This window comes from Nerophis lumbriciformis, linkage group LG15 (assembly GCF_033978685.3).
Source record: "Nerophis lumbriciformis linkage group LG15, RoL_Nlum_v2.1, whole genome shotgun sequence".
Lineage (NCBI taxonomy): Eukaryota > Metazoa > Chordata > Actinopteri > Syngnathiformes > Syngnathidae > Nerophis > Nerophis lumbriciformis.
In genome coordinates this window covers 6821986-6847549 of record NC_084562.2, presented here as the reverse complement: position 1 = coordinate 6847549, position 25564 = coordinate 6821986, and the positions used below count along the sequence as shown (strand labels likewise).

At 40.6% G+C, this 25564-nt stretch overlaps 1 protein-coding gene across 1 annotated transcript in view; it reads right to left on the bottom strand.

Annotated features, from left to right (window-relative positions):
* Positions 1-2957: 2957 nt before the first annotated feature.
* Positions 2958-25564, bottom strand: part of LOC133615758 (mortality factor 4-like protein 1) — a 30429-nt gene continuing 7822 nt past the window's right edge. The window contains exons 2-6 of the mRNA XM_072914861.1: positions 23574-23675; positions 23172-23260; positions 21826-22001; positions 16031-16115; positions 2958-3042 (exon numbers count right to left, since the gene is read on the bottom strand). Of these exons, the coding sequence (XP_072770962.1) occupies positions 2958-3042; positions 16031-16115; positions 21826-22001; positions 23172-23260; positions 23574-23675 (537 nt within the window). The remainder of the gene's footprint in view (positions 3043-16030; positions 16116-21825; positions 22002-23171; positions 23261-23573; positions 23676-25564) is intronic.

The window sequence follows — 25564 nt, the reverse complement described above, 5'->3', positions numbered from 1 at the left end:
CACCCCCATACCATCACAGATGCTGGCTTTTCAACTTTGTGCCTATAACAATCCGGATGGTTCTTTTCCTCTCTGGTCCGGAGAACACGACGTCCACAGTTTCCAAAAACAATTTGAAATGTGAACTCGTCAGACCACAGAACACTTTGTATCAGTCCATCTTAGATGAGCTCAGGCCCAGCAAAGCCGACGGCGTTTCTGGGTGTTGTTGATAAACGGTTTTCGCCTTGCATAAGAGAGTTTTAACTTGCACTTACAGATGTAGCGACCAACTGTAGTTACTGACAGTGGGTTTCTGAAGTGTTCCTGAGCCCATGTGGTGATATCCTTTACACACTGATGTCGCTTGTTGATGCAGTACAGCCTGAGGGATCGAAGGTCACGGGCTTAGCTGCTTACGTGCAGTCATTTCTCCAGATTCTCTGAACCCTTTGATGATATTACGGACCGTAGATGGTGAAATCCCTAAATTCCTTGCAATAGCTGGTTGGGAAAGGTTTTTCTTAAACTGTTCAACAATTTGCTCACGCAAATTGACAAAGTGGTGACCCTTGCCCCATCCTTGTTTGTGAATGACTGAGCATTTCATGGAATCTACTGTTATACCCAATCATGGCACCCACCTGTTCCCAATTTGCCTGTTCACCTGTGAGATGTTCCAAATAAGTGTTTGATGAGCATTCCTCAACTTTATCAGTATTTATTGCCACCTTTCCCAACTTCTTTGTCACGTGTTGCTGGCATCAAATTCTACAGTTAATGATTATTTGCAAAAAAAAATTTTTTTATCAGTTTGAACATCAAATATGTTGTCTTTGTAGCATATTCAACTGAATATGGGTTGAAAATGATTTGCAAATCATTGTATTCAGTTTATATTTACATCTAACACAATTTCCCAACTCAAATGGAAACGGGGTTTGTACATAAACATTCATATGTATTCACTGTTGAACTGAGTTGTGGCCCTCATTGAAAAATGAGTTACACACCCCTGCTGTCTAGTGTCACATCTGCCACTTGTTAAGTTAGTCTTGCAGCTACAGTATGTGCTAACTGTAATATTTAATACAGTTGCATCTCAATAACATTTTCATGTTTTTTTTTTGTTTTTTTAATAATTAAGTTATTTGATTTGGGGAGTTCAATCTGGACTAAGAGACCAATTTAAGGCTCAGAGAGTTGATTAGAGTGAGAACCATGCAGTAGTTTACAGAATGTAAATTTGATAATTTTTCACATTTTATAAAATACGAAGCTTGGAATTTTTATTAGCTGTAAAATACCACTTTACAGTAATCCCCTCTCCTACAATATCCATTGCAATCAATTTTGCAAATGAGGAAATCCAGTACTTTTTAATTGCATCTGTTTAATGGTGTTTACCAACATATCCTCAAATTACTTAATTTGATTAACAATGGCAACAGAATGGTGGCACCACCAGGGGCACCGAAAAGGGGGGGGGGGGGGGGGGGGGGGTAAAGGAGACGGATTCTAGGGGCCCATGATGGAGGGGGGCCCAGAGAGGCCCCTAATGATGATGAAATTATAATACAGAAAAAATAATGACACTGTGTTGGGGGCCCTGTAAAGATTATTTTCATGGGGCCCAAAATCCCTAGCAGCGCCCCTGGGCACCACTATAATGGTGTTGAAAATAAATCACTTTATTTAAAACAATTACCTACTATCTGATGGTATAAAATAGTGTAATAAATAATTAAAATAAATAAATAAAATAACAAATAAATTACATACAAAGGTATAGAAATAAAAACTAAACAAATCACTGTAATAGTACTGGATTTTTTTTAAGGGATTTACTGGGTTACTTCAAAAGTTGCTTCCAAACAAACACTTGAAGCATTGATTTTATTTTAGTGAAAAATCTAATTATATCGGTCTCTTTTAAACAAACAAAAACAAGTTTTATTTAAAACGTCAAGGTACTTACGGATGGATTTAGCCAGCTAATTTTGTAGACTTGTACATTTTCCTTGCAGCTGGTATGTTGTTGTTCACTTCACAATCAATTGGTCATTGTGTGCAAATATGTAGGCGCACGTCATCCATCCATCCATTCCCTACCGCTTATTCCCTTCGGGGTTGCGGGGGGCTTTGGAGCCTATCTCAACTACAATCGGGCGGAAGGCGGGGTACACCCTGGACAAGTCGCCACCTTATCGCAGGGCCAACACAGATAGACAGACAACATTCACACTCACATTCACACACTAGGGCAACCAATTAAAAACCCTTCACAAGCAATAATGTAAGTTTAAAAAAAAAAAAAAAAAAAAAAAAAAAAATTAGTGGTCATTAGTGAACATCTGTATGTATGATTGGGGGTAAAGAGGCCTGTCTACGCTCTGCCAGCAATGAAACGTGTCACTTTTATCAGTGACTCCATGGTAACACTGTTGCCATGGAGACGAAGCTAGCGGCATAATACTTGAGATGCAGAATCACGCTGACCTGCCCAATTCTTGTTGGGACTGTAAATCATACACTCAGGGTGTTTCATATCTTCGGTGTCCACAAATCACATATCTCACATATGAATAAGACATACATACAAGACAAGGCTGGCAAATTGCAGCATTACATGCTGAAATAGAATGAATATAAATAAGCATTAGACAAACAACGTAATCATTCTGGAAGCATTTTTCTTTGTACAAATACACAAGATAAAGATTATTATGGAAAAATAATAATTGCACCTTGTGTGAAAGTAACACCGCAGATAATAAATACATCCAACAACAATTACCACACTTGACTGCAGTAGACAGACCCTTTTCATGTATTTTTAGAAGAACCTTTTTAGCTTCCAAGTGTACCTTTAAATTTCAGGCTCTTCACTGTTTTGACCTCTCAAGGGACTTGTTCAGGAGAAATGATCACTTAAGTGTGCGATGATTAAATTGCACCTTTGAGGGTGCAATTTGCACTCACACAGCCTTACGGTGGTACTCTGCGGTCGCGACATCGTAGCCGCCGGCATTAAACAGCGTGGATAAATTCTTTACCAGATACCTGTGGAAACAGAGATTATGTGTCAACTTTTTGTGACAAACAGTTGCCAAAATGAGGTGGCAAACACTGATTAAAACAATCAAAAACTAAAAAGAGAGACCAAGAGAAGTGCCATCCATCCATCCATCCATCTTCTTCCGCTTATCCGAGGTCGGGTGGCGGGGGCAGCAGCTTAAGCAGGGAAGCCCAGACTTCCCTCTCCCCAGCCACTTCGTCCAGCTCCTCCCGGGGGATCCCGAGGCGTTCCCAGGCCAGCCGGGAGAGATAGTCTTCCCAGCGTGTCCTGGGTCTTCCCCGTGGCCTCCTACCGGTCGGACGTGCCCGAAACACCTTCCTAGGGAGGCGTTCGGGTGGCATCCTGACCAGATGCCCGAACCACCTCATCTGGCTCCTCTCGATGTGGAGGAGCAGCGGCTTTACTTTGAGCTCCCCCCGAATGACAGAGCTTCTCACCCTATCTCTAAGGGAGAGCCCCGCCACTCGGCGGAGGAAACTCATTTCGGCCGCTTGTACCCGTGATCTTGTCCTTTCGGTCATGACCCAAAGCTCATGACCATAGGTGAGGATGGGAACGTATAGATCGACCGGTAAATCGAGAGCTTTGCCTTCCGGCTCAGCTCCTTCTTCACCACAACGGATCGATACAGCGTCCGCATTACTGAAGATGCCGCACCGATCCGCCTGTCGATCTCACGATACACTCTTCCCCCACTCGTGAACAAGACTCCGAGGTACTTGAACTCCTCCACTTGGGGCAAGATCTCCTCCCCAACCCGGAGATGGCACTCCACCCTTTTCCGGGAGAGAACCATGGACTCGGACTTGGAGGTGCTGATTCCCATCCCAGTCGCTTCACACTCGGCTGCGAACCGATCCAGCGAGAGCTGAAGATCTTGGCCAGAGGAAGCCATCAGGACCACATCATCTGCAAATAGCAGAGACCTAATCCTGCAGCCACCAAACCAGATCCCCTCAACGCCCTGACTGCGTCCAAGAGAAGTGCTTTTAGTTAATGTGTCTAGTTAAGATGCTCTGGTGAATTTAGATACGACATATTTCTATACAGTCCTACAAATGATTGAAATCCCACGTTCCCATCATTCTGGACTGGATGTGTATTCGGTTTTGGCGTTAACGCACTTTTTGTGTCTTTTTACGCATTGAAATCAGAAAGAACGCACTTTTTTTTTTTTATTATTGATTATCGCTTCTGCCGGTGTTTTGTTTGTTTATATTTGCTGGGTCAAATTTCCGCCCCTGTTTATTGCGTTTTTTTTGGTCTTCTTCAAAGTAATTAACTTTCCGGTACAATTTCTTAAATTTTGATTCGCTGAAAGTTTTATCAATCACAAATATTGCCTCAGTTTGCATTAGAACAAGTTTACCGCGAGGGGCTGTCAAAAGAAAGACTTCATGGTAAACACTAAGGTGAGTGTAAAGTCAACCTTTTTAACTTCATCCTGTGCCATGTCTCCAGTAAATGAGTTGTTTTAGTCTTTGTGAGTCCATGGAAACTTCACTTTTATCTCCCGCTAGATTGACAGCTAACCAGCACCTGACCAAACTCCTCCACCCCAAAAACATACTTTGTAGGTCAACAAACGGGTAAAATATCCATCATATTTTGTGTGTTTGCCATAAAAAAACATAGTTTTCTTTGACAAAAGGGGCAGAAAACATCCATCCATCCATCCATTTTCTACCGCTTATTCCCTTTGGGGTCGCGGGGGGCGCTGGAGCCTATCTCAGCTACAATCGGGCGGAAGGCGGGGTACACCCTGGACAAGTCGCCACCTCATCGCAGGGCCAAGGGCAGAAAACAAACAAACAAAAAAACATTAAAAAAAAAAAAATACTTAGAATTGACGGATACATCTGAAGTTGATGTAGACTCTAGAGATTTAAGCGTTGAATAAATAATATATGCATGCCCTGGCACACCATTATCATCATTTCATGACCGAAGCAAAAAACTTTTTACGCGTTTATACTGAAATAAATACACCTACAACTTATTAAATACAAATATAGAAAAAACTACCAGCAGCAGTAAAGTTTAGATCCATGAAGTGTCATGATCCGTGGTCCGGATCATGTTTTGTGTTTTCTGTTAGTTTTGGACTCCTTTAGTTCCTGTTTGTGCACCTTTGAGTTGTTACCATAGCTGCTTACTATTTTGACCTTCCTCTTGTGTTCGGGACGCTCACCTGTTGCTCATCAGAGACACTATTTAAGCCTGCCTTTGCCGGTCACTCGTCCTGGCTTCTTTGTTTGCTTCCCGCAACTGTTACGAAAGTTTTGCTTGCCTCCTAGCTCATGCTAAGTCTAGCTTCAAGTGCTATCAGCACCTTGTTCTGTCGGTTGTTTTCTGTTTTGTACTTCTTTGATTCTTTTTTCAAGATTAAATCATGTTCTCACCTGCAAGTCCTGTCCGGAGTCGTCCGTTTGTATCCCGGGAGAACGAACCGCGCAGCAAGCTGCGTAAACCCCGCCGTAACATGAAGGAAAGAAGAAAGTGAATGAATGTTTATAACTGAATACATTTACATATGCATAAAAATGTGTTTTCTTTTGTATAATTTTTTTTTAATGAATTGAGTAACGTTTATGACAACCTTTTTCCAAAACATTATATAGAAAGTGAGACATAACAGGATATTGCATACATTTATCATTTGTTTTTAAAACGGTTACAAAAAAGTAGGACGCTAAAAATGTACTGTGGGACCCCATTTTTATGACTTGATGGGGTTCCTGGGACCCCATTTTGAAAATTCCTAGCGCCGACACTGTGTATTCCATGAACTGGTAGAGTATTCTAAATAATGTGTACAAAAACACATAGTAATTATAGTAATTAAATAACGTAATTATTACCTAAAAGTAACTGTGATTTTTTTTTTTATTAATATATATTTAGACCAGTGAGAAAGGAAAGGTGCATTTCAATTAGAGTGTTCGTTTATGGAACTAACCTGACAATGGAACAATAAAATGTAAATCTCTTTATGTATTGAAAAAAAGAGTGAAAACCACGATGATGAAAATATATGACTTTGACCCCGTTTACACTTGCCATCTCACATTAATCTCTCACAAAGTAAATTGTCATACAAGACAGCTTTGAAGATACACCTATTGCAGCTGCCCACATGACGTGAATTTTTAATACTGGGTTTAACCAGCTTTTTTTATCTTATATTGTACTTTTCTTTTGTATAATGTTTGGTAATGTATGTATTCTTTGTATTTTTATTTTGTATGCGCCTATATGGACCCCAGGAAGACTAGCGGCCGCCTTAGCGTCAGCTAATGGGGACCCATTCAATAAACAATTAACAACAATACACTGCACACCAAATCAGGTTTTTTTTACCCTCAAGTGACACAGATCAGATTTTTTTTCTCCAGTCTAAATGCTCCAAAGTGCTTCAAATCTGATCTTTTGGCATCAGATCCAGGCAACATCAGGAGGTCGTCCTGAATCCGATTGGAATCTGATCTTTTCAAATGTGACTTCAGTCTATACGCAATGCGACCTGAATGTGACCCGGGTGTGACTTTTTTCGTCAGCTTTTGCAAAGCTACAACACTCGTGTGCGCAGGAAAGACGCAGTCAGTCGCCAGCGAAAGTGAATATTTCATCACAACACCCGGTTTCGGTGAGCAAAGTCTATTTAAGACGACCGAATTTTTGGTGCATGACTTGTCAGTAGTGCGCAAATAATAGGCTATATGTAATCTATGAATATATATCTTGATTCCGAAGAAATAGTGATTGTTGAAGGATCGGAATTGACACTGTGGCGCATTTGCTTGCATGTGAGTTGAAAAATAAAGCTCCTGTAGATCTACACTAATGTCCCAGTCTCCTTTACTTAAGAGCCATTTAAAGATAACAACCCTCCCAAATATATTACACTATATACATCCATTCATACATTATACTACTTTCATTTACTTTCACGTAAAAAACACCAAATTTTAAAGGCGTGGCAACTTTTATTTTATTTTCAACTTCCTTTGTCTTCACTTAAGCAAACTGCACATGTAAGCGACGTCGAGGCCACATTGGGGCCACAATGGGGCCACGTGTGTGTTTACACCGGAGTCTGATAAAAAATCACATTTTACTTGCAGTATAAAACAGTCAGATGGAAAAAATCTAATTTAAAAAAAATCTGATTTGGGCAACTTTGGCCTGTAGTATAAACATAATCTTTGAGTAAGCTGTTTTTTTGTTTCGTTTTGTTTTATCTTATGAAAGAGAAATATGGCTTTAGTAGTTTTTAGAGTTGGATAACTAATGTGTTTGTGTGAAGAAAGTTCTGCTCCTGTTCATTTGTGATTTATCCTAATGTTGTATCAAACGTTTTTATCTAATATTGAGTGAATGAAATACAATAAAAAGATGTGTACATAGTGTTGTACAGTGTAGCCTCTAAAATCCAACAGTGTACAGGTCCTACAAGTCCCCTACAGTCGCATGAACTACAAATATTGTGGCTAATGGCTATTTATGACTTTTACAAAACATCCCAGTTTAGATGAGGGGTCTCCAACCTTTTTTCTTCTGACAGCTGCTTTTATAAAATAAAAATGTCATAGTGTTTATTTTCATAGCTATTTCAAAGGGAATAAGCCTGTTTTGCCAGATCATTAACAACATGTTGGTATCCACAACTCAAATGTTGTTTTTAAAAATGTTTGTTTATCTGCATCTTCTACAAACCCTGTTTCCATATGAGTTGGGAAATTGTGTTAGATGTAAATATAAACGGATTACAATGATTTGCAAATCCTTTTCAACCCATATTCAGTTGAATGCACTACAAAGACAAGATATTTGATGTTCAAACTCATACATTTTTTTATTTTTTTTTGCAAATAATAATTAACTTAGAATTTCATGGCTGCAACACATGCCAAAGTAGTTGGGAAAGGGCATGTTCACCACTGTGTGACATGACCTTTCCTTTTACAGCACTCAGTAAACGTTTGGGAACTGAGAAGACACATTTTTTAAGCTTCTCAGGTGGAATTCTTTCCCATTCTTGCTTGATGTACAGCTTAAGTTGTTCAACAGTCCGGGGTTCTCCGTTGTGGTATTTTAGGCTTCATAATGCGCCACACATTTTCAATGGGAGACAGGTCTGGACTATAGGCAGGGCCAGTATAGTACCCGCACTCTTTTACTATGAAGCCACGTTGTGTAACACGTGGCTTGGCATTGTCTTGCTGAAATAAGCAGGGGCGTCCATGGTAACGTTGCTTGGATGGCAACATATGTTGCTCCAAAACCTGTATGTACCTTTCAGCATTAATGGCGCCTTCACAGATGTGTAAGTTACCCATGTCTTGGGCACTAATACACCCCCATCCATCACAGATGCTGGCTTTTCAACTTTGCGCCTATAACAATCCGGATGGTTCTTTTCCTCTTTGGTCCGGAGGACACGACGTCCACAGTTTCCAAAAACAATTTGAAATGTGGACTCGACAGACCACAGAACACTTTTCCACTTTGTATCAGTCCATCTTAGATGAGCTCAGGCCCAGCGAAGCCGACGGCGTTTCTGGCTGTTGTTGGGAAACGGTTCTCGCCTTGCATAGGAGAATTTTAACTTGCACTTACAGATGTAACGACCAACTGTAGTTACTGACAGTGGGTTTCTGAAGTGTTCCTGAGCCCATGTGGTGATATCCTTTACACACTGATGTCGCTTGTTGATGCAGTACAGCCTGAGGGATCGAAGATCACGGGCTTAGCTGCTTACGTGCAGTCATTTCTCCAGATTCTCTGAACCCTTTGATGATATTACGGACCGTAGATGGTGAAATCCCTAAATTCCTTGCAATAGCTGGTTGAGAAAGGTTTTTCTTAAACTGTTCAACAATTTGCTCACGCAAATTGACAAAGTGGTGACCCTCGCCCCATCCTTGTTTGTGAATGACTGAGCATTTCATGGAATCTACTTTTATACCCAATCGTGGCACCCACCTGTTCCCAATTTGCCTGTTCACCTATGGGATGTTCCAAATAAGTGTTTGATGAGCATTCCTCAACTTTATCAGTATTTATTGCCACCTTTCCCAACTTCTTTGTCACGTGTTGCTGGCATCAAATTCTAAAGTTAATGATTATTTGCAAAAAAAAAAATGTTTATCAGTTTGAACATCAAATATGTTGTCTTTGTAGCATATTCAACTGAATATGGGTTGAAAAGGATTTGCAAATCATTATATTCCCTTTTATTTTTTATATCTAACACAATTTCCCAACTCATATGGAAACGGGGTTTGTATTTCAGTTTGCATTTATTTATAGTGAATGTTTTTTTTTTTATCACTATGGTAGCACTTTTCTGAAGAACTTTGTTGTAGAAACCGTGGCTTCCGTGTCTCTCACTGTCACGTACGATATCGCCTGCTGTTAGACCACACCGTTTTCTTCGTGGAACTGATGTGACAAGTCTGTAGGATCACCATAATTATCCATAGCACAAGAATGAGCCAAATCTTTTACTTTTGAAACTTTGGAATCATTTCGATAGTTCAAGAAGACTTACGGTAATTGAAAAACAGCATTCAATGGTAAATAGGAACTTCACTGTTTTATATATTTTTCTTATCACTTACAGTCTTTATGTGGGACAAGAACACACGTTTCTCTTTTGACGACGTGGGCTTGGGGGGTGGCGGACCGGTAGCCTTCATTTCAGAGGCGGTATAGTACGGAATATGATTCATTAGTATTGCGGTACTATACTAATACCGGTATACCGTACAACCTTAGTATGTATTTTAGTATTATTTGATGTGCCTTTGTTACGGCCGTTTACTCTTCTCTGCGCAGAGTGTTCCCTTTGGCTCAACCCTGCCCCTTACCTGTTAACGTGAGCTTTTCTTACGCACAAGACGAAGCACGACAACATTTTCAAAAGTATATGGCGGCTGCGGTGCCGATTTCTCGACTCCCGAGTGATGCAATGCTTTGGCCAGCAACTGCATTTGGCTATTGGTGAGTGACTCCAGCTTTATTTACACACATCAATTTGCTTGAGAAACCTATTCTCTCCCTGTAGCGGCTTAAACACTCATCTTATCTGTTTATGTTGTTCTGTTCTGTTGGCGACTTAGCACCTTTCTGCTGCTCGCTCCATGTGTCAAATGTTTAGCTACTCCTCGGCTTGAAAGTGACTCTCCCCATAGCCCGTGCGGACTAAGCTACGGTAGTGTAGCGGCTTGGTGCCTGGAGAGTAGTTTCAAACTGAACAGTCAGTGGTCTTCACGTAGATTTTTCTCTATGTGGCCCCCAATCTAAAATGAGTTTGACACCACTGCTTTATAAGAATAAGCAACACGTTACTCTCAACACTGGTTATCTAGCCATAAAACACTTAGGCAACCTTTGTTTAAGATACCAGTATATATCGTATATTGCCATTCGGCCTAAAAATACAGGGGTATCAGTTTTGGTCCACATCGTCCAGCCCTACTCGTGACCTCTGTTTACAATCCGTCATGTCATGTCAAAAATGTACCTTCTAACTGGCTACTAATAAATACTCTAGAACTACAACGGGTTCAGAAGTAACAGTCTTCGGATTGAAATCATCCAAATGTTACGACCTGTCATACTTGCCAACCCTCCCGGATTTTCCGGGAGACTCCCGAAATTCAGCGCCTCTCCCGAAAACCTCCCGGGACAAATTTTCTCCCGAAAATCTCCCAAAATTCATGCGGACCTGAGTGACGTGTTGACAGCCTGTTCACACGTCCGCTTTCCCACAATATAAACAGCTAATGATCGAGGGCGAGTTCTTGGTTTCTTATGTGGGTTTATTGTTAGGCAGTTTCATTAACATCCTCTCAGCGCGGTAACAACACACAACAAAAGCAGTCAAGTTTTCGTCTACCGTAAAGCAGTTTGTCTGCCGTAAACAGCAATGTTGTGACACTTTTTAACAGGACAATACTGCCATCTACTGTACATGCATATGTGACCCACCCATAATGTGTCACATTTTTGTCTTGATTTATTTATTTTATTTTGTGGTTTGAATTCGTTTTTGGAGCTGTCATTACACATTTATCAGTATTCACATTGGTCAGTAGGGGGCAGTAGGGCGTTTCTTCCCAATTGAATGCTATCACCTGCAGACCGGAAGTGTCTTGTCATTCTGATGAGCGCGACCAGTCTGTGAACAATTGAAACGTCCTGTGTGCTTTTTCCTCCTGTATAACAGGTTAATAATAACATGAATAATATCCATGTGATCTTTATAAGTTTAAGTACACATTCTGATGGTGGAGCCTAACTCTAAAGTGTTTGTGAGTTGTAGTTTGTATTTGTGAATGAATCCAGTGCACAGCTGCAGTAATCAATACAAAAAGGCGACGTGAGTGCGCAATTTTTATATAGGAACTTCTGATCCTAATTCAGACTCCCAAATTAGAGCTCCCGTTTTCTTATTGATTTTATAATGTATATTTGTATATTGTGTGTGTTCTGAAATAGTGACAGAGAATAGAACAAGGATGGACAATTCAACCCTTAACTCAGCAATGAGTAGATGAGTGTTATGTGTGTGTATATGTGTAAATAAATGAACACTGAAATTCAAGTATTTCTTTTATTTATTTATATATATATATATATATATATATATATATATATATATATATATATATATATATATATATATATATATATATATATATGTAATAAAATATATATATATATATATATATATATATGTAATAAAATATATATATATATATATATATATATATATATATATATATATATATATATATATATATATATATATATATATATATATATATATATATATATCTTAACCACGCCCCCAACCACGAAAATCGGAGGTCTCAAGGGTGGCAAGTATGCGACCTGTAGATGTGGTTCTCAACCTTTTTTCAGTGATGTACCCCCGGTGAATTTTTTTTTTATTCAAGTACCCCCTAATCAGTGCAAAGCATTTTTGGTTGGAAAAAAAAGAGATAAAGAAGTAAAATACAGCACTATGTCATCAGTTTCTGATTTATTAAATTGTAAAACAGTGCAAAATATTGCTCATTTGTAGTGGTCTTTCTTGAACTATTTGGAAAAGAAGATAGGTTTTTATTTATATTTATAAAGGATTTTTGAATTGTTGCTATTTTTAGAATATTTAAAAAAAATCTCACGTACCCCTTGGCATACCTTCAAGTACCCCCAGGGGTACACGTACCCCCATTTGAGAACCACTGGATTAGGCCATTTTTTTAAATTAAGTTTTGGGATGTCTTTCCTATGTTTTTGGCTTCACTTCCTGTCTTGTGCTCCTATTTTGTTTCCACCGTTTTTTACCTGCTGTATTGAAGCCAGTCACATTTATTTGTCGGTGTGAGATTATTGTCGATAGATGTTGGAGTTACGAACAAGGTTGGTAGTGTTTTGAGATTCTCGTTTTTGTTTCACTTATAGTTGTAAAGCTCTCCCTGAGGCTCTATTTTTCATGCAAAGTGTTCCCTTTGCTTTTCTGTGCAATTCCCCGCTTGCACTCTATTTTCGTTTAGTACTTTTCACATGAAATACTCTTCACCGGTACGCTGCCTGCTGTCTCCTGCCTTTTGATGTCACGAACCCCAGCTACAAAGAGCATACCTAACACCAAGTATAATTAGCAGCAAAGTAAACAGTTGTCAACGTTGTGGCTCGGAGAGCGAACAGAGGCGACAACAAGTAAGCCAGCTAGATGGTTAGCTAACTAGTGAGCTTGTTTCCGTGGTCCTGTTCATCTCGACGTCTGGCAACTCAGTGTGGCGTTCAGGCAAGAGGAACAGCGAGTAGCTGAGGTGAGCGTTCACTATCTAGATCGTATTTTTATTGATGTTTCATTAAAAATGCGGAAGTGATATTTTGATGTGAAAATCATTGTTTAAAAACGCGGATACGCCTAGGATAATCCCCATAACTCGCACTGTAAACCGCCTCGTACTAGCAGTTATTTTATTATTATTTACGACGCACATAGGGATTGTGGATGATGGGCAACATTTAAAAATAAAAGTGCAGTTAAGTGGTAACATCCCTGTTACGGCTCAGACTCCTTCTGCCTCTCATTCATCTGTGCGCTCCAGTGAGCGCGCAGCTGCAGGCAATCTACAATCAACACACCTGACGCTGATGAGGCTCCACTATTCTTAAACCGGCGCAACCTGCGTTCGAGCGCCAGAACATAGCTACATGTCGCAGTACTGTAAGCCCACACGTCTCTAGCTCTCTCTCCATGTGCATTCTTGCTCTCCGTGTTTACCCACCTCTGTGCTCATCGTGTGTTGTCCTTTGTCGTGTTCCCGCAGTCCCTCTTCCCTCCCCGGATTCAAGCGGTGTGTCTTGTCTACCTGGATTCCCTCTGGTCTTCTTGCTGCCTTCCTGGATCTCGACCTCTCTCCTGGACACTGACTCTGATGCTTCGCTCCTGCTCTTGACCTCACGCTTGCCCACGGACCTCCAAGCTTGCCTTGCCCTTCCTGGACTTCCGCCTCTCACTCAACACGTACCTTCAACAACTCTCGGTTATGCAACACATAGTCACAACATACTTCTTTGGTTTAGTTACACACTCCACTTCCTTGTGTTTATTAAACACGCCTCAAACTCAAACTATCGACGCCCCTGTCTCAGTGCCGTCTCCTTTTAGAATATAATATAATAGAATAGAGAGTACTTTATTGATCCCTGGGGGAAATTCAGCACCACAATTCGCTCACAATAAACAATAAACACTTAGGTATTTTTTACATGTGAATAATATAAATACAGTCTATTATACAGCATTATTCACATGTGAATAATATAAATAGTCTATTATACAGCATTATTCATGCGTTTGTTACGTCTTGTCTCGATTACTGTAACGTATTATTTTCGGGTCTCCCTATGTCTAGCATTAAAAGATTGCAGTTGGTACAAAATGCGGCTGCTAGACTTTTGACAAGAACAAGAAAATTTGATTATATTACGCCTATACTGGCTCACCTGCACTGGCTTCCTGTGCACTTAAGATGTGACTTTAAGGTTTTACTACTTACTTATAAAATACTACACGGTTTAGCTCCATCCTATCTTGCCGATTGTATTGTACCATATGTCCCGGCAAGAAATCTGCGTTCAAAGAACTCCGGCTTATTAGTGATTCCCAGAGCCCAAAAAAAGTCTGCGGGCTATAGATGTTTTCTATTCGGGCTCCAGTACTCTGGAATGCCCTCCCGGTAACAGTTAGAGATGCTACCTCAGTAGAAGCATTTAAGTCCCATCTTAAAACTCATTTGTATACTCTAGCCTTTAAATAGACCCCCTTTTTAGACCAGTTGATCTGCCGTTTATTTTCTTTTCTCCTCTGCCCCCCTCTCCCTTGTGGAGGGGGAGACACACAGGTCTGGTGGCCATGGATGAAGTGCTGGCTGTCCAGAGTCGGGACCCGGGGTGGACCGCTCGCCTGTGCATCGGTTGGGAACATCTCTGCGCTGCTGACCCGTCTCCGCTCGGGATGGTCTCCTGCTGGCCCCACTACGGACTGGACTCTCACTATTATGTTAGATCCACTATGGACTGGACTTTCACAATATTATGTCAGACCCACTCAACATCCATTGCATCCGGTCTCCCTTAGAGGGCGGGGGGGAGGGGGTTACCCACATTTGCGGTCCTCTCCAAGGTTTCTCATAGTCATTCACATCGACGTCCCACTGGGGTGAGTTTTTCCTTGCCCTTATGTGGGCTCTGTACCACGGATGTCATTGTGGCTTGTGCAGCCCTTTGAGACACTTGTGATTTAGGGCTATATAAATAATCATTGATTGATTGATTGATTGAGCTTTATACACATGTGAATAATATAAATACAGTCTATTATACATTCAAGTACGGTACAGTCAAAAAGGAACATATGCATTTTCCATAGTACTGTCACAATCCCACGAGATTACAAAACTTTCCAAGGACTGGTTTAGCATGTCAAAAATAGGCATGTTATAGGTGTGTCTATTATTAGTGTATTTTTGCGATTCTCGGGGTCTCGGATCATCCCCAGACAAAGCAGTTGTGTTCAGCTAGCTTAGCATTTATTGACCATTGGATAAATGTTACTTAAAAAAATGCCTGTACTGTCATTTTTAAAATTGCATATTCATTTTATTTATAAAGTGTCATGTCTGTGTAATCATGTTTTGTTTTAGTCATGTTTTGGTTTGTTTAGTTATTGGACTCTTTAGTTTCTGGCTTTTCACTCCCTTGTCTTGTTTCCATGGTTACCCATTAGTTTCACCTGTTCCACGTTTGGACTCATTGTGCACTCTTGTTTGTCACCATAGCAACCCATTAGTTTTCACCTGCCCTCACGACTCACGCACCTGTCTTTAATCATGTCACTATTATTTAAGCTTCCAGTTGCCAGGCTGTCTGTCTGGCGACATCATACCCCTGACACACACCCGATACTCTACTTCATGCTCAGTTCACGCTGCTTTCTTCATAGTCCATGCCAAGTAAGTTTTTGTTTATTAATGCCACAGTTAGTGTTTTTGTTTCATTGTTCATAGTTTCTGCCTTTGTGCAAGTTTTGTGTTTATAGCCAAGTTTTCTACCTCCACTGTGAGCGCCTTTTGTTTGTTTCTTTTTTTTGAGTGTTAAAAATAAATCATGTACTCCCCTTCACGCCACGTATGGTCCAAATCATTTGCACCAAGGGAGAACAAATCACGCCATAGTTCTAGTCATGACATAAAGAATGGAAATATAAATGTGTTCAGGTCCTGGAGCTTAACTTTGTAAACATTTTAGCATTAAAAAAAGAAAAGTAAAATACAAACTGAATATTGTACTTCGGGCCTGACTGCATTCATGAGGATATGAAAATTGTTTATGAAAAGTTACCCCCGACAGGACATGAATGTCCAAAGTCAAGTCAAAGCTTACTTGAGGAAGTCTTGGAGGTAACCGAGCAGCAAAGCCAGGCTTTTGTCATCCAGCGGCGTATAAGCCAGCGTGGCGCCGATTCGAACTAGCAAACACAAGAAGACATTTTAGCATCACATTGTGTTTGCACACGTGCAAACACTTTTATCTTGACAGCTAGATGGAATTATACAAAACAAAGACAATTGCAGTGCATGAGAATGGTTGGGGTTTTAGTGAACACTTAAAAGGAACAACGTTTTTAGCTATGGACTGGCTACATGTGTTAAAATGATCTGACTCTCACGCTTTTACTATTTGAGCCCAATCGATGGTCTGTCCCATTAGGGAAAGAAAAAAAATCAATTGATGGACAAATGTGCTTGTTCAGTATATTCAATATGTGAGTTAAAAGTATTTTGTTCACATTGCAAGTCAGTCATGCATTCATATGTGTGTGTGTGTGTGTGTGTGTGTGTGTGTGTGTGTGTGTGTGTGTGTGTGTGTGTGTGTGTGTGTGTGTGTGTGATTGTGTGTGTGTGTGTGTGTGTGTGTGTGTGTGTGTGTGTGTGTGTGTGTGTGTGTGTGTGTGTGTGTGTGTGTGTATGCGATTGATGGTGGGGGAGATGGGTCATCGGGGCATTGTTTTTAAGTCTGTAAAGCACTTTGTGTTGCATTTTCTTTTATGTATGAAAAGCGCTTTATAAATAAAGTTTGATTTGAATGGAATTCTGATTTTTTATTTTTTTGCCCAAATGTGACCTGTATCTGATTTTTTTCAAATCAATGTAAAAAGTGCAATTACGAATTTTCCAAATCCGACCCAAGCCTCTCTCGTATGCACTGATGCCGGTAGCGCGTTACTTAGTAACCTTGAGACCTCCGAATTCGTGAATTTCGAATGCAAAGACCCTGGCAGTGAAAGACGGGCTCTCCAGGATGACTGCAGGCCTTCCGGATGCTATAGTGCAGGTATGTTACATCTTTAAGCTAGTTCAAATGTTCTCTCATCACACAATTCATAAACACGGAATAGAATATTCATTATCATTGCAAAATTAAATCCACAATATCGATCCCACATTAGGCATGGTTTGCACAAGTAACCCTTGTAAGCATAAACAAATTTACTAGGCTATCCAGACTGGTTTTGCCGGTGTGCTGGACGACAAAGATGCCCTTCTCGCAGCTGTCAATTGTCCAAAGTTCAAACTCCGATGGCTGAGAGATCCAGATAGAAGAAAGCGAGTAAAAGGGCTCTGACAGCAGAGTGCCGCACAACTGGTCCCCCAGCACAGAGCCTTGCCAGTGTGCCCACCACCTCTGCAAACCAAGGCGAGATGGACTTTTTCACTTTTGAGGCAGAGCCAGAGGAGACATACTCTGCAGAAAATTAAGTCATGGACTACCTAAGGTCGGCCTGTGAACTTCAGATTCTGCATCGGTTTCCAAAAATCAAGAACATTTTCATAAAGTAACTCTCCAACCCCATCGAGTGAGGAAGTGGCTCACCAGTAGGAACGTGAGCAGCTGAAAACAATCAGTCAATCACAATGAAATGATGATGATTTGATCAATAAAAGTTGATCAAATCGGAGCCGCATGGAGTGCCCGGAAATCTAAATACGCGGACATAGTTTTCGCACAGCTACTGCAATAGAGCACACATGAGAACGGTGGTGAGTCGGTGCTGTGATCTGCGTGGCAAACAGAATTTTTTTAATAATTTTTTTAGGAATGCGCAAATGTTAACAGTGCAATTTCAATGTGGATGATGAAAGAATGAAGGTTACGGCAAGTAGAATAATAATTTATTTCAACTATTTTCTCAAAAATATGCTATGAGGGTATGGAGTGTGTTTTATTTGATTACTTCATTAATTCAAGAAATGTATCCATAGATTACTCCATCCATCCATCCATCCATCCAGTTTCTACCGCTTGTTCGTGTCGGTGTCGCTGGGGTGGCTGGAACCTATCCCAGCTGCATTCAGGCGGAAGGCAGGGTACAGCCTGGACAAGTCGCCATCTCATCGATTACTAAAATAATCGATAGCTGCAGCCCTAGTTGTACTTGAATGGACATCATCCATCTATCCATTTTCTACCGATTGTCCCTTTCAGGGTCGCGTGGGGTGCTGGAGCCTATCTCAGCTGCATTCGGGTGGAAGGCGGCGTACACTCTGGACAAGTCGCCACCTCATCGCAGGGCCAACACAGATAGACAGACAACATTCACACACTAGGGACAATTTAGTGTTGCCAATCAACTTATCCCCAGGTGCATGTCATTTATTTGCTTAAAACTTGGCAACAGTTGTATCTAAAGTCTTGTTGTATTTTGAAGTGAAATGTTTCACTATGTACACCAGTCCGACACTCGGCACTCATCTTTTCATTGAAGTATGCATCGACCTGATCCTTGACTGTATCATAACCCACACCAACTTTTAAGTAAACATTACTGCATTTGGAAAGTATTGCTTCACTTTTTCACATTTTATTTATGTTAAAATGGAATAAATTAATCTGGTCCCTAAAATATAAGGATATGTACAAAAATATGAAACTTGGAACTTGGAATATACGAACGTTAATGGACAACGAAAAGTCAGACAGACCAGAGAGAAGAACAGCTTTTGTGGCAAGAGAACTTCAGAAGTTCAATTTTGATATTGTTGCTCTCCAAGAGACCAGGAGAGCGGAAGAAGGCCAGTTGAGAGAAGAACAGGGCAACTACACTTTCTTTTGGAAAGGAAAACCAGTAATGATAATGTGAAACATGTATTTTGAAAAAAATCAATTAGTCATTAGTATTCACAGCCTTTGCCATGAAGCTCAAAAGTGAACTCAGGTGCATCTTGTTGTAACTAATCATCCTTGAGATGTTTCAAATTGGAGTTAATTGGAGTCTACCTGTGGTAAATTCATTTGGTTAGACATTATTTGGAGAGGCACACACCTGTCTATATATAAGGTCCCACACATGTCAGTGCATGGCAGAGCACAAACCAAGCATGAAGCTGAAGGAACGGTCTGTAGACCTCCGAGACAGAATTGTCTCGAGGCACAAACCTAGGAGGGGTAGAGTAAAATATCTGCTGCCTTGAAGGTCCCAATGAGTGGCGTCCATCGTCCATAAATGGAAGAAGTTCGGAACTACCAGGACTCTTCTTAGAGCTCGCTGGCCGTCTAAACTGAGTGATTGGGGGAGAAGGGCCCTAATCAGGGAGGTGACCAAGAACCCGATGGTCACTCTGTCATAGCTACAGCATTTCTTTCAGAGAGAGAACCTTCCAGAAGGACAACCATCTCTGCAGCAAACCTACAATCAGGCCTGTATAGGACAGTGGCCAGACGGAGGACATTTCTTTGTAAAAGTTTGCCAAAATGCACCTGAAAGACTCTCAGGCTATGAGAAACAAAGTTAGCTGGTTTGATGAAACAAAGATTGAACTCTTTGGCATCAATGCCTGCCGTCATGTTTGGAGGAAACCAGGCACCGCTCATCACCAGACCAATACCATCCCTACAGTGAAGCATGGTGGTGGCAGCAACAAGAACTGGGAGACTAGTCAGGATAGAGAGAAAGATGAATGCAGCAATGTAAACAGAGACACCCTAGATGAAAACCTGCTCCAGAGCGCTCTTGAACTCAGACTGGGGCGACGGTTCACCTTTCAGCAGGAAAACGACACTAAGCACACAGCTTAAAATATCAAAGGAATCGCTTTAGGACAACTCTCTAAATTTCCTTGAGTGGCCCAGCTACAGCCCAGACTTGAATCCCATTGAACATATCTGGAGAGATCTGAAAATGGCTGCCCACTGACGCGTCGCATCCAGCGTGATGGAGCTTTAGAGGTGCTGCAAAGAGGAATAAGCAAAACTGCCCAAAGATAGATTTAAAAAGACTTGAGGCTGTAATTTCTGCCAAACAGGCATCAACAAAGTATACGTACATGTGATTTCTAACCTGTTTAATTTTAATACATTTGCAAAAAGCTCTAAAAAAATGTTTTTTTCATATTGTCATGATGGGTAGGGATGTCCGATAATGGCTTTTTGCCGATATCCGATATTCCGATATTGTCCAACTCTTTAATCACCAATACCGATATCAACCGATACTGATATCAACCGATATATACAGTCGTGGAATTAACACATTATTATGCCTAATTTGGACAACCAGGTATGGTGAAGATAAGGTACTTTAAAAAAAAATTTATAAAATAAAATAAGATAAATAAATTCAAAACATTTTCTTGAATAAAAAAGAAAGTAAAACAATATAAAAACAGTTACATTGAAACTAGTAATTAATGAAAATTAGTAAAATTAACTGTTAAAGGTTAGTACTATTAGTGGACCAGCAGCACGCACAATCATGTGTGCTTACAGATTGTATCCCTTGCAGACTGTATTGATATATATTGATATATAATGTAGGAACCAGAATATTAATAACAGAAAGAAACAACCCTTCTGTGTGAATGAGTGTGAATGGGGGAGGAAAGTTTTTTGGGTTGGTGCACTAATTGTAAGTGTATCTTGTGTTTTTTATGTTGATTTAATAAAAAAACTAAAAAATATTTTTTTTTTTTTTAAAAACGATACCGATAATAAAAAAAACCGATACTGATAATTTCCGATATTACATTTTAACGCATTTAACGGCCGATTATATCGGCAGGCCGATATTATCGGACATCTCTAATGATGGGGTATTGTGTGTAGAATTTTGAGGACAAAAATTAAATAATTTCTTTTCGGAATAAGGCTGTAACATAAAAATATGTGAACAGAGTGAAGCGCTGTGAATACTTTCCAAATGCACTGTAAATTTAGTTTATACAATCATATGCGTTAACGCTTTAACTTTGACAACTCTACTTTAAAAGGGTCATATTATGATTGTTTTCTACATGTAAAACCTTTCTTGTGGGCTACATAACGTGTAATGGTGTTTCTTTGGTCAAAATGTTGCATAGACACAGACCATCTTCAAACTGCTTTCTGACAGTTTTTTTTAGGACGCACAGTTTTTTGGGGCGATGTTATTGACGTGCCTCCACTTCGACTGCGTCTTCTCCACGTCATGTATGTTTTAGTTTTTAGCGCTTCCATATGGAGTCACTTTGGTAGAGTAGCCAAAAATTGAGTACTGTTACTTTAGGATAATATGACTCAAGTAAAAGTAAAAAGTAGTCATTAATATAATTTCTTGACTAAGAGTAAGTATTCCTTGAAAGAAACTACTCGAGTATTGTGTAACTTGTGAGTAACTTCTGATTTATTTAACTTTTTTTTTTTTTAAATGTATGGTTTTTAGACTACAATTGTGCTGTGCGACACAGTTAGAATTTATAGGAAAAAAGAAGCTGGACCCTATGCTATTGTGGAGGGGGGCGTGGCCTGCGGGCCTGCAGCGAAGCGGGGTGTGCCAGGACCGGCCTCGAAATCAGCGACAGGTGCGTAGATGGCCCACCTGGGCCTGGTTATCTAATCACCTGTCGCTCTGTTATAAGCAGCAGCCAGGAGAAGAGACAGGGTTGGAGCTGGAGGGAAGCTGGAGTGAGAGCACGAGCGTGACGGACACAAACAAACACTTGCTGAAAAGTACATCAAACTAAATCCATGTTACTACTTTTGGAGGCTTTACCAAAATACTTAAAGTACAACATACTTAACGTGTAGGTTTTACCTTCATGATATCTGTAAAGCGCTTTATAGGTAAGATGTCTCATGTATGAATAGTATGACCACAAGTATTTTACAAAACATCATCGGTCTTCTGGGAGTGCCGTTCCTACCAAAAAGGTGTAGCAGGTGTGGCGCTCCGTACACCTGGGACATCATCCTGTCCGGATGCTCGTCTTGCATCTCAGCGTACTGCGGCCTCTCCAACTTGTAGAGCAGCTGGGTGCCTATCATCACATTAAAATACTCTGGAACGCCAGCCATGACTTGATTGATGGTGTATTCATACCTGGCAAATATAAAAGACACAAATAATGAGTGGTGGGTGCAAAGACCAAGCTGCCCACTGCCAAAGCGCTACAACAAAATACAAGAAATTTACGGATGATTAAACAGGAGGGCTTGGGGGGATGATGGGAAAAAACATGATATTAAATCATTCTAATGGATTTACATGAGAGGAGGACTTTTAAATAAAGACATCATTGTAGAAAAGTATAACATTACACTTTTTCTGATTTTAATTTGAATTACGATTATTTGTATTATTATTTTATGTTTTTATTCTTGCTTTTTTATAATTTTCTGTAAAGCACTTTAAACGGCCTTGTTTACAAATTGCGCTCTTTAAATAAACGTGCCTTGCCCTAACTACATTCTTAAGTGGCCTGTTACATCAAAAAACAATTTTGAAAATTCTTTTAACTAGAATGTACTTCCGTTTAAGTCCTACTTAAATCATCTGAATTCCTTTTGTTTTTGGTCGACTAAATCTCACAACATTTTAATCAATTTAGAATTACAGTAACTTTAATGGATTAAAATATAAAGGTATAAAGGATAAGACATTTTTAAAGTTCCCTTTGAAGCATCATTATTTGTGCTACCTACAAAGCATCTGAATAATGAAAGGTATTACAAAAGGTAGACCTCCTCTGAATGACTGCATCATTTTACACTAACTTGAGATCAAAAAACATACACATATTGTTTTAGCTGTTGAATAATATAACACAGGACAACTACTGTATTAATTGGGGTCATATGATTTTTTTTTTCTATGTTTAAAATTAGGGATGTCCGATAATGGCTTTTTGCTGATATCCGATATTCCGATATTGTCCAACTCTTTTCTTACCGATACCGATATCAACCGATACGGATATCAAACACGTAACCACTACTGGTAGAAGGGCTTCATTTAGTGGTACGCCAAAGATTCACTTAATTAAGTATTCGAACACAGTGTTACTGTTCACACTGAGTGTAACGTTACAGTAGACAAACAATATTAAATATGATTGTTAAAAAAAATCTCTGCCTTGTTTTTAATGAATATTTAAGTCTACTACACTACTGTATTTTAGTGTTGGTCATTATGGTGGTACTTGGAGAGGAAAGTGTTTTATGAGGTGGAACTTGATGAAAGGTCTACAGGACTGAGTGTATATTTCCTTACTTATTGTCAGAGTTTCCTTTTGACTTCTTATAGTTGGCATAGTCCTCCAAGACGCCCTCAATGTTCTTCTTAGCAGGCAGGTGGAATAACTGTCAAACATGGAGAGATTAGCGCGGAAGTCGGTCTTACAACAGTTGTCAGAAAAAGTGCAGTTTGATATTTGAAAAGAGCACTTTAACAGAACTCTTTAATGTTAATTGGATCTGTTTGAGATTGGTAAAGCACAGCTGTTAAAACATGCAGGAGACATTACCGTTGGAACCCTTTTTGTCTTAGCAAAAAGCTGGCAGTAATTGCTTACAGTCTGAAAGTGGGAGCATGCCTCAAAGCGCAATTTGCATAAAATTGTCCGTTAGTGTACATCCTTTTTAAAAGATAATCACAGATTGAGCGTGTGTGAACCTGTTTCTGCCACGTGATCAGATCCCAGTCGTCCACCAGCAAGTGTTTCAGCTCCTCTGGGATCTTCACTTTCACCTCGACACGGTTGGTGAACATGTCTTCCTGGGCGGACACACGCACAATTAACCAAACACAATACATATGAAGAAATAGTCTATTTTGGTAGGTGGGTGGGAGAAGAATTTTACAGTTCAGTCATCTTCCACGTCACCTTTTGTGCCAGGCTCATTACCTCCACCGTGGGCTGAAAGGCACAGCAATTTTACTTTTCTTACTTTCTGAGAAGTGTTTGCGTGACACACTGCGCACATGATGGAGGCCTGTATGCTGTGCTTTGTGTACAACCATTGTGTTCATGCAAGTTTCCACCAGTAAAGTTGTCATTTTCACACACCCCCCAGTAGCCTGCGTGGGTCTTTAACAATGCAAGGCCTGCTCCTAACAAAAGCTGTCGAAATTGTCATTTTGCAGTACCCACGTTAGCGCCATGTTTATTCAGAGCCCCGAGTTCTTAATTATTCATTTACTATGACCGTCCAAAAGTAGGTCTGATTATACACTCTTCTGTATATTTGTCAATCAATATTGCTACTGTCCGAAACTTAAATATGTATAGACCTGCAGGAGTACAAAGAGACTGTGCACAGATTATGTGATTGAAATAAAGACCATCACTGTGCTCAGGCAGGGGATGAGGAAACGGAAAACTGCAAGAAACAATTGGTGTCCTGGGTTAAGGGGAGCAAAACAACAACATAAGCAGAAGGTCAACAACAAATTCACTGACCACCGAGACTGAAGACTGGCGGAGAATCCAGGTCATCAAGGAATACAAAGCTACTCCACAAACCTGTGTCAGTGACCCCTCTCTATCCTCGGGGACTGTGCGGACCAGCTGAACAACGTCTCCCTGCAGCTGGCTGTTGTTCCTGAGTGCCTCAAATCTACCATCATCACATCTGTCCTTAAAGGGGAACTGCATATGTTTTGTAATTTTGCCCATCATTCACAATCCCTATGCGTGGAGAGGTTATTAGGTGACCACGGATCAGCCTCCACGGATGAGGCGCGAGCTGTTCAAAGTCGGGACCCAGGATGGACCACTCCTCTTTGCATCAGTTGGTCACATACAGTATCTGCACTGCTGATCTCCCAATGGACTGAACTTTCACATGAAGTTGGGACCCGGGGCGACGACTCCCTATGCCTCAGTCGGTGACGTCTCGTTGCCCCGACGTGTCTACATGCAAGAGGATCCCCTGCTGGCCTCACTATGGACTGGACTCTCACATTATTAACTGTATCCACTCAGCATCGATTGGACCGGTCACCCAGGGTGGATCCTCACATCTGCGGTCCCTTCCAAGGTTTCTCGTTGTTCCATTCTACCACAATTTTCAAAAATCGATCTGATAGCTCAACGTCAATGGTAGTTATGGAACTCATGGAAGAAATACTACATCAATCAATAAAAAAAGTTCACTGTCAGAGTTTTTGTTGACCTAAGCAAGGCCGTTACTTTTAAAGAAGATGGAAAGATTTGTTGTCAGAGGCACTGCACATGTTTGGCTCAACAGTTATCTCAATGACATGCCCTGCTCGCTATGGCCGCATTGGCCGCAAAGCTGCAAGCAATCAGCAATCTGCACACCTGGGACTAATGAAGGCAAGCAGTATAAAGACCAGCGGACCCGAGGATCCTGCGCCGGAACGTAGTTCACTCTTAGTAGTAAGCATCCCGTCTCTGGGTTCCCCCTCTTGCGTACTTGCTCTCTCCTTATGACTTCCTTGTTCCCGAGTCTTATGTCCTTTGTGTTACCCGCAGTGTGTTTCCTGTTTATCGTGATCGAGCTGTGTGCCTCGACTCCTCTCTAGATTTTGGACTGCCTCCCTCGATCCCTGCTTGGACACGGACCTCATTGCTTCTCTCCAGCCCCCGACTACTTGCTTTCCCACGGACTGCCTTCTTGCCTTGCCCCTCTGAACTAACG